Below are 10,945 nucleotides of genomic sequence, written 5' to 3'. Positions count from 1 at the left end.
AACGATGATGATGATGATAATGGAGAAGGAGGAGGAGAAAAACGAATAAAAAAAATCAAATAAAAAAAAGAGGAAGTGTAACACCCTCACTACCAGAAGGTCATGCTTCCGGTTGCGCCACTCTGATAGCAAGAAGTATTACGACTACTTTATATACTAAATATTAAAATAGGAGCCTGTGACTCGACACCGTATCGCTGATTTCTTTGAAAATCGGAAATAAAACATAATATCTCATAATATAATATACATATAAAACATACAACTCCTATTCCTCTTACAAACTTGTAATAATAAAGGCGAGGGAAGAAAATAATCTAATTAATACAACAATATATAAACCAAACGCAGTATAACTCTTCTTAATGCTTCTTCATCCGGTTCCTGAAAAGGTAAAGCTGTAGGGGGTGAGAACCTAACGACACAGTCTCATCACGGAGTTTCAAAGTTGTCATAAGAAGATATTTAATAAGAAAACTGTTTTCAAGCTCAGTGATTATGATTGCCTTATGAATCTTTTAAAACCAATAGGAAATCGTTCAAAACTTTTTCAAAGAAACAATGTTTAATCTTTCAGAAGTCCGAAACCTTTCCTTTCTTATAAGAAAATCTCAATCAGAAACCAACCACGCAATCAAACAACACAGTCATTAACTCAGCACCAAAATTCATTCTCAAATGTAGCACGCTAGGACAAACACAGGCAAGACAGACAAGGAAAGCTCAAGTAGGTAGCAGTTACAGCAAATAGTTCAAGTAGCAGTTAAGAACAGTTTAGCAATTAGGCAAACCAAAACAAGTTCAAACCCAAGCAAAGCATACAAATGCATATGATGCATGCCTGTCCTATGGCTGATGAGGCTCATCTGTCGGTTATCCAGCCAACCCGACAAGTTTGAATTGTCCTTAGACTGTCCCCCGACGTGCATCCCCAAGAGTCTATGCATAGCTTTTTCTCAAATAATCAATATTTCTCAATGGGGGTAACATTCCCGGGAATTTATATAGTGCCCGGTCACACTTACGTCGTAGGGTCAACAGAGTATCGAGTTTTCAACCTGGTACATGTGGTGACAAGCCACGGCACTTAATCCAGGGAACCTCGTATCTCAGATATTTCAAATTCATAAGCCATATAAATAATTCATTCATCATTCATCAATATCTAAGTCATTCTCAATATCATCATCATTCGTCAATCCATATCCCATTTCCAAATTCATTCAAAAATCATATTTCAAATCAATCATCATCATCCTTCTTTCCGTTAATCAACAATCTCAATCCAAAACATAATTCTTTTTTTCTAAATAAATCAATCTTAAACAAATAACGTTTAAGAACTACATCTTTTTAAACAATTACTTCAAACAAAGCTTCCAATTTTATAAAATTTCGGCAGCATCTCCTCTAAAAATCAGATTCTGCCACCCTTTTCGGGTCCCAACCAAACCAAACCAAACACCTGTTAATCAGTCAAATCACTTCCAATAACCATTATCACAACAACAGCACTCAACCCAAGGAAATTACAAAATCCAGAATTTAATCAACCAATCCTATAAATCACAATTTAAACCGACTTCAACCAATAGCATCAATCAATAGTTAAGAATTCTCAGTCTTCTCAAACAGTGTCAAACTAAACCATCCCTCAAACACTTTTCGAATCATTTCCAAAATAGAAAATCATTCTCAATAAATAACCCGTTTTCAAATCTCAAGTCTTTTCCAAATTTATTTTAAAATCAAATTTCCATATCAAATCGGATTTAATATCAAATCAAATTTCAATATTAAATCTTTTTTAAAATCAAACCGTTTCCAAAATTAACCTAAAAGGCAATAATAAATCTTCTCTAATAATTCAAGGAAAACCACTTTAACAACATCAATCAACTAATCCAAATATCCAACTTTCTCAATCGATCAGTTTATCAATCAAACTAATAATCTCATTCAACCAAAACAACTCAATTCAATTCATAAGACTCACGAAATCACAAAAAATGTATTTTACGCATTAATATCGATTTATAACAACCCTGTAATGTAAAATAGATTTAAGAAAAACCCTACCTCGGTGTAGCAATCGCATAGTTTTAACACAACAGTCCCGCTTAGTCTAAACTCACAATAGCAGTGGCGATTCCAACACAACCGGGACGATGGCAACATCACCAACTCCGATTACACTCACAGCAACATCGAATTTGATGGAATCAAATGCAGAAACAACTCTAAAAATTCAAGGCAACACTGAAAATAAAATATATTTAAAATCATAACAAATAGATAAACGAGACCATGGCAGTTCAGAGTATAAAAGTGAAACAAAGTCAGGAGAAAGGCTAGACATAGGGCAGTGACACTGAACTTGGATTGGGGCAAGTCAACAACAATGGTAGCAACGTTAGAACTGGCGGTAGCAATTCCAGTCACCCCAGCAGCAACAATTCTTAAGGAACATCAACCATCACAGCCCACAGCTATAGCGGCTTAAGCCTAAAACATCAACGCTTAAGGTTCTCAATCAACGGAGAGCAGGACAGTAGCAGTGGAGGTTCATAAACAAAAATAACTTACAGTAACTAAGGAAAACAAGGAAACGAAGCATAGCAATAGCAGCAGGGTGATTGCATCAACATAAGGAAGATGGCCTCCTCCCCCACCTCAGCTTGTGACTCCGGCGGCGACGAGCTCCACGGACGGCGATGGCGGAGAAAACAGTGGCGGTGACGGACCCAGAAGCGGCGACTCTGCTTGACAGTAACGGACCCAGAGGCGGCAGCGATCACAGTCACGACAGAAGCTTCGAAGGTAGTGACCCTTGGCCTCCTCGGTCGGTGGCACGACGGCGCAGAACGGCGGCGGCAACTGTGTGATCTCCTCTCTCGGGTCTCCTCTCTCCTCTGCCAACAACGAAGGTGACGGTGGCGGTGATACCCACCGCGATGCCTCCTTCTTCTTCCTTCCTCCCCTCTGCTCTCCCCGTTCTCGTTCTCTCTTCTCCCTTTCTTTCTTTCTTCTGGCTGTTGGGTTTTGGCTGTGGGTGTTGGGTTATTTTGGGGAAAGGGTATGCCGGCTAGGTTAGGGAAATTTGGGTTAGGATTGTGTTTTGGGAATTTAGGGTTTTGATTTGGGAATTAGAATTTTATGATAAAATTGGAGATTTTTGGATTCATCTAAAATTTAATTAAATCTCTAAAATTACTTTAAAATATCATTTATTGTATCAAAATACTAATTGATTTGAAATCAAATACTCTAATTAAAATTATAAGGTAATATAATTAATTTTTTTATTTATAAAAATATTAGTATTAAATTCCAAAATCTCAATTACTTAAACCAAACCATATAAAATTCTTATTATTTTATATTTGCTAAACTTTATTATTCAAATATAGAAAATAATTCGATAATTATAAAATCAGATAAAACCTTAAATTACTTTAAACTTAATTAACAAAAAATTGCTTTAATTTATCTTTAATAAAATAATTCCTGAGGTTAAGGTACTTAATGAATAAATAAATCAACATTAACTCTTAATAAGATTTTTCTGAAATTTTTGGGTCTTACATCCTACCTACCTTATAAAAATTTTCGTCCTCGAAAATTAAAGTAATACTTAAAATAATAAATAAATTTAACACTCTTCTTTTTAAACACTTTATAGAAAGGTATGAAATCTTAGTATGCATATATAAATGTTTAAAACTTTACAAAATCTTGGAGGAACAAAATAGGGTGCAAATTAAGATAGACGTTCATAAAACAAAACGGTAGCTTGTGTGGCAAAAAGGGCTACAAAACAGGCTGGTATAAAACAACGGATATAACGCTCGTTCACAGATCTCTTATCCATTTTAGAACTTCAACTCCCCAATTCCATCAATCATTTCACAACTCCATAATCTGTCACAATCCTAACATCCGCAAACTTTTACGAGGTACAAACTGCTATACTCCTCACAACGTTGTGCACTTACCAATCCATCTTTCATGTTTACGAGCAGCATTTTTAAAGTTTCGTTTGCTACTCTTAAAAGTCATACGTGATTCTAAGGCAATCCTCGAATTTATTCAAAAGAATACAAGACTTTGGAAAAAGACAAGCGACAAAATCCGCCAGGGTTTGAAAAGATTGTTGAAATCACAAGTAATCAGGAATGCATAAGAAATGAAGAGTGTCAGACAGAAAATTAGTTTGGCAATCTCAAGAGTGATTCCCGAATCAACAAAATCCGATAGGAATAACAAAAGAAAAAGTAGTGCAGTAGTTTGAAGCAAAATTAAGTCGAGTTAAGGAATTTGAGGTTTATATAAAGAGAATGTCTAAGATCAAAGATAAAGTTCATAAGTCGCGAGTAGAATTAAGAATATTTTCAAGTGAATTGCTCACAGAGAATGAAAAACATTTCAAAAACTGTTTCACATTTTCAAAGGGAATGTGCGCATCAAACACTTTGTAAAAGAAATAACAAAAGTATATTTGTGGCATTACGCTAATACAATTTCATGTTGAAACAGGTTATGTAGAATTTTTAAAACAAGGTAAACACCGATTGGACTAAGAGCAAAAATATTTTCTCAACTATTTTAGAAAGATAGTTACATAACTTAACCAAAGGTAATTATAAAACTTGGGAGAAAGACGTATGCTTGTTCAAAAATTCTCGAAGTTCATATTCAAATAAACATGTATAAAAGTTATACCACAGGCAGAAGTCAAACTCTATTTAGAAAAGAAAGATCCGAGGTAAAAATTTTTGTAAACCCACTTTATCTTATATGAAAACTTCTTAACTTCCATTCCTTTTGAATTCTCATCTTTATCTACGTTCAACTATTATCTTTGACTTTCAACAAACTCAATCAAAGTCTTAAACTCATTCATTATTAAGCAGCAATCTAAACAATCGATCTTAGTTCGAAAACTTAGCAACCTGACACGTGCTCAAACACATCAGTGCAAAATCAAACGCCATAACCTGCGACATTTTCAAACTCACCAAATTCTCCTTCTACGTTAACAAGCTGTGTACTAGCAAACTAACATATTGTTACCCATGTCTAGGAGTCACCGAAAAACTCGAGTTTACTTAGAGGGATACAACACCTAGGAAGAACAAATCAAATGACAAAAACAACGTTCGCATGAAGTCAAAAGGATAAATAGAATCGTAATTTAACAAAAATGCGCAATAACAATGAAATGTTCCAAATGGAGAGTCAATTTACATCTTTTCTAAGAGGTCTGAATCAAAGAACTTCAATAGGAATCATAAGAAAAGTTAACATATCCAGCCGAAACAAGTTTAGGCCAAATAAAGGACATACAAAGTTTGCAAAAGAGAAAATAACATGATTTAAGACAATGTTTACAAAAGGTTAAGAGGATGACATGAAACACACTTAATTAGGACATCCATTAACAATGGATAGAACTAAGAAAATCATTTCACCTTTTTAAAAGAAAATATGAAACAAACGTTTTTCAAAGGAAATTTTAGAAACATAAGTGTTGCATTATGTCAAGACAAGTTTAAGTCAAAATAAGATATAAAAAGCTTGTTAATTTTAACTAGGGAAAATGCAAAATATTGAAAGATACTCAAGTATATAATCAAGTAAGAATTTGCATAAAAGATTGTAGTATGGTTGAAAGAATTTAAGTTGTATTCAAACCACATAAAAGTTTTCAAAATCCACATAAGAAAGTGCATGCAAAAGTAATGGCAATCTTGTTGAGGTTTTTAAAGAATAGTTGTGGACATAATCGAATAGAGAAAAATAAAAGTGAAATTCCTTTAAAAGATCCTAAGTAAAAATTCAAAAAGAATGCTATAAGACACAAAGTATCACAACAGGATAAGATACAAATGAAATACAGAACATAGAGCGGAAGGATCAAACCGCATAATTAGTTCACTATGACAATAACTCTCAGAGTTCGAAACCGCTTAAAATTAAAGGGTTGTGTATGTACTTCTTAAGAGAGATATTTCAAAAAGATTCAAGCAAACTTACAGGAATGCATTAAAACAGAAAACAAATCAAATTAAAACTTCTTTAGAAAGGTTTGAAACAAAATTTTCGAGAGGATTAAATAAACGGTGCAGATTCGAGTCAATTCAAGGGTTTTCCTAGCTAATGTAAAGGAATTCAAAATCGATGACCACATTGTAAGAATCAAAGGAGAAAACTAAGAACCGATTAACTAGATTATGCGTAAGAGAATTCAAATTGCTTTTCAAAATGTAGTCAAGCAAGTGATTCCAAAATAAAGAAAAGAGAAATAAATGATACGTCAGGTAACATGGCACGATTCACATCACATCCATTGACACCACCCAGTTAGAAAAAAATACAAGGCTCACAAGTGAAGATAGCTAAAATCAATCATTAATAATCATTTGTGGCACCAGAATAAATCCAAGATCAAGTCAAGGAGTACGCAGAATTTATAAAGATGACTGTTAACAGTGATAAGGGTAAATACCTTAAAAGTTTCAAGCAACAACCGAATGCAAAACCAAGCAAAGGCAATGTATGAATGGTAAGATAAGGTTGGCAGTTAAATCAATCACATTTCATGAAGAAAATAATGAATAAGGAATTCCAATGCAATTGATAAAGAAGGAGATAACACTAGGCACGATTAAAGGATTATACGCCGAAACGGAATTAACTTCAAAGTTAATTTCTAACGCTCTCAAAGCCCATGAATCGTATCTCTTATCAATCTTACTTTATCTATGATATCCCATTAACTTTTTTGTAGACATAACCTTTAACGTTAAGTTGGCCAGACTTAACATCAGCAGTTATGCAACGATAAGCTAACAGCATTAATCAATAGACAGTCATGTTCATAAAACTCTAATTCTTGTCATCTGAACAAAACCTACAACATGACAAACACTCAGAGAATGCAATGAAGCATGGTCAGTCCATCCCCAAGGCTCTAATTAGGATGAACTGCTCTGATACCATAATGTAACACCCTCACTACCAGAAGGTCATGCTTCCGGCTGCGCCACTTTGATAGCAAGAAGTATTACGACTACTTTATATACGAAATATTAAAATAGGAGCCTGTGACTCGACACCGTATCGCTGATTTCTTTAAAAACCGGAAATAAATACTTTATCTTAAGAAAATACAAGCAGGCATAGATTCATATACAATACTCCTTATATAATATCTCATAATATAATATACATATAAAACATACAACTCCTATCCCTCTTACAAACTTGTAATAATAAAGGCGAGGGAAGAAAATAATATAATTAATACACCAATATATAAACCAAACGCATTATAACTCTTCTTAATGCTTCTTCATCCGGTTCTTGAAAAGGTAAAGCCGTAGCGGGGTGAGAACCTAACCACACGGTCTCACCACGGAGTTTCAAAGTTGTCATAAGAAGATATTTAATAAGGAAACTGTTTTCAAGCTTAGTGATTATGATTGCCTTATGAATCTTTTAAAACCAATAGGAAATCGTTCAAAACTTTTTCAAAGAAACAATGTTTAATCTTTCAGAAGTCCGAAACCTTTCCTTTCTTATAAGAAAATCTCAATCAGAAACCAACCACGCAATCAAACAACACAGTCATTAACTCAGCACCAAAATTCATTCTCAAATGTAGCACGCCAGGACAAACACAGGCAAGACAGACAAGGAAAGCACAAGTAGGTAGCAGTTACAGCAAATAGTTCAAGTAGCAGTTAAGAACAGTTTAGCAATTAGGCAAACCAAAACAAGTTCAAACCCAAGCAAAGCATACAAATGCATATGATGCATGCCTGTCCTATGGCTGATGAGGCTCATCTGTCGGTTATCCAGCCAACCCGACAAGTCTGAATTATCCTTAGACTGTCCCCCGACGTGCATCCCCAAGAGTCTATGCATAGCTTTTTCTCAAATAATCAATATTGCTCAATAGGGGGTAACATTCCCGGGAATTTATATAGTGCCCGGTCACACTTACGTCGTAGGGTCAACAGAGTATCGAGTTTTCAACCTGGTACACGTGGTGGCAAGCCACGGCATTTAATCCAGGGAACCTCGTATCTCAGATATTTCAAATTCATAAGTCATATAAATAATTCATTCATCATTCATCAATATCTAAGCCATTCTCAATATCATCATCATTCGTCAATCCATATCCCATTTCCAAATTCATTCAAAAATCATATTTCAAATCAATCATCATCATCCTTCTTTCCGTTAATCAACAATCTCAATCCAAAACATAATTCTTTTTTTTTTCTAAATAAATCAATCTTAAACAAATAACGTTTAAGAACTACATCTTTTTAAACAATTACTTCAAACAAAACTTCCAATTTTATAAAATTTCGGCAGCATCTCCTCTAAAACTCGGATTCTGCCACCCTTTTCGGGTCCCAACCAAACCAAACCAAACACTTGTTAATCAGTCAAATCACTTCCAATAACCATTATCACAACAACAGCACTCAACCCAAGGAAATTACAAAATCCAGAATTCAATCAACCAATCCTATAAATCACAATTTAAACCGACTTCAACCAACAGCATCAATCAATAGTTAAGAATTCTCGGTCTTCTCAAACAGTTTCAAACTAAACCATCCCTCAAACACTTTTCGAATCATTTCCAAAATAGAAAATCATTCTCAATAAATAACCCGTTTTCAAATCTCAAGTCTTTTCCAAATTTATTTTAAAATCAAATTCCGATATCAAATCGGATTTAATATCAAATCAAATTTCAATATTAAATCTTTTCTAAAATTAAACCGTTTCCAAAATTAACCTAAAAGGCAATAATAAATCTTCTCTAATAATTCAAGGAAAACCACTTTAACAACATCAATCACTAATCCAAATATCCAACTTTCTCAATCGATCAGTTTATCAATCAAACTAATAATCTCATTCAACCAAAACAACTCAATTCAATTCATAAGACTCACGAAATCACAAAAAATGTATTTTACGCATTAATATCGATTTATAACAACCCTGTAATATAAAATAGATTTAAGAAAAACCCCTACCTCGGTGTAGCAATCGCATAGTTTTAACACAACAGTCCCTCTTAGTCTAAACTCGCAATAGCAGTGGTGATTCCAACACAACCGGGACGATGGCAGCATCACCAACTCCGATTACACTCGCAGCAACATCGAATTTGATGGAATCAAACGCAGAAACAACTCTAAAAATTCAAGGCAACACCGAAAATAAAATGGATTTAAAATCATAACAAATAGATAAACGAGACCATGGCAGTTCAGAGTATAAAAGTGAAACAATGTCAGGAGAAAGGCTAGACCTAGGGCAGTGACACTGAACTTGGATTGGGGCAAGTCAGCAGCAACGGTAGCAACGTTAGAACTGGCGGTAGCAATTCCAGTCACCCCAGCAGCAACAATTCTTAAGGAACATCAATCATCACAGCCCACAGCTGTAGCGGCTTAATCCTAAAACATCAACGCTTAAGGTTCTCAGTCAACAGATAGCAGGACAGTAGCAGTGGAGGTTCATAAACAAAAATAACTTACAGTAACTAAGGAAAATAAGGAAACGAAGCGTAGCAGTAGCAGCAGGGTAATTGCATCAACACAAGGAAGATGGCCCCCTCCCCCACCTCAGCTCGTGACTCCGGCGGCGACGAGCTCCACGGACGGCGATGGTGGAGAAAACAGTGGCGGTGACGGACCCAGAAGCGGCGACTCTGCTCGACAGTAACGGACCCAGAGGCGGCAGCGATCACGTGGTGCAGCAGCAGCCCGCGATAAGGATGATGGCGGCGGCTTGCACAGTCACGACAGAAGCTTCGAAGGTAGTGACCCTTGGCCTCCTCGGTCGGTGGCATGACGGCGCGGGACGGCGGCGAGCTGAATGGCGGCGGCAACTGTGCGATCTCCTCTCTCGGGTCTCCTCTCTCCTCTGCCAACAATGATGGTGACGGTGGCGGTGATACCCACCGCGACGCCTCCTTCTTCTTCCTTCCTCCCCTCTGCTCTCCCCGCTCTCGTTCTCTCTTCTCCCTTTCTTTCTTTCTTCTGGCTGTTGGGTTTTGGCTGTGGGTGTTGGGTTATTTTGGGGAAAGGGTATGGCGGCTAGGTTAGGAAAATTGGGGTTAGGGTTGTGTTTTGAGAATTTAGGATTTTGATTTGGGAATTAGGATTTTATGATAAAATTGGGGATTTTTGGATTCATCTAAAATTTAATTAAATCTCTAAAATTATTTTAAAATATCATTTATTGTATCAAAATACTAATTGATTTGAAATCAAATACTCTAATTAAAATTATAAGGTAATATAATTAATTTTTTTCATTTATAAAAATATTAGTATTAAATTCCAAAATCTCAATTACTTAAATCAAACCATATAAAATTCTTATTATTTTATATTTGTTAAACTTTATTATTCAAATATAGAAAATAATTCGATAATTATAAAATCAGATAAAACCTTAAATTACTTTAAACTCAATTAATAAAAATTTACTTTAATTTATCTTTAATAAAATAATTCCTGAGGTTAAGGTACTTAATGAATAAATAAATCAACATTAACTCTTAATAAGATTTTTCTGAAATTTCTGGGTCTTACTGGAAGAGGAGAAGTTAGTGATGGTGATGGTAATAACGATAATAAAAGAAAAAAAAAGAGAAGAAAAAATTACAACTGAGATGTTAAAAAAAAGAAGAGAAAAATAGAAAGAAGGAAAAAAAATGAGGAAAAGGAGAAAAAAAAAGAAAAAGAAGAAGAAGAAAAAAAAAGAAAGAGAAGGAGAAAGAAGAAAAAAAAAATACATAATTAAAAAAGTGGTTATAATAATTTAATTAAATTTAATTAAATATTTTAATTTGTTTAAAATTAAAATTTTATTCTATTTATATTATTTTTTTAATTTTAGATAT

General features: G+C 34.6%; 1 protein-coding gene across 1 annotated transcript in view; it reads right to left on the bottom strand.

Moving 5' to 3' along the window:
- LOC110265236 overlaps positions 2,132 to 10,945 on the bottom strand; it is an 8,896-nt gene continuing 82 nt past the window's right edge. The window contains exons 2-4 of the mRNA XM_021108125.1: positions 9,862 to 10,133; positions 2,611 to 3,009; positions 2,132 to 2,240 (exon numbers count right to left, since the gene is read on the bottom strand). Coding sequence (XP_020963784.1) covers positions 2,132 to 2,240; positions 2,611 to 3,009; positions 9,862 to 10,133 — 780 coding nt within the window. The remainder of the gene's footprint in view (positions 2,241 to 2,610; positions 3,010 to 9,861; positions 10,134 to 10,945) is intronic.

Source organism: Arachis ipaensis, chromosome B08 (assembly GCF_000816755.2).
Source record: "Arachis ipaensis cultivar K30076 chromosome B08, Araip1.1, whole genome shotgun sequence".
Taxonomy (NCBI): Eukaryota; Viridiplantae; Streptophyta; class Magnoliopsida; order Fabales; family Fabaceae; genus Arachis; species Arachis ipaensis.
This window is presented reverse-complemented; position numbering and strand designations above follow the sequence as displayed.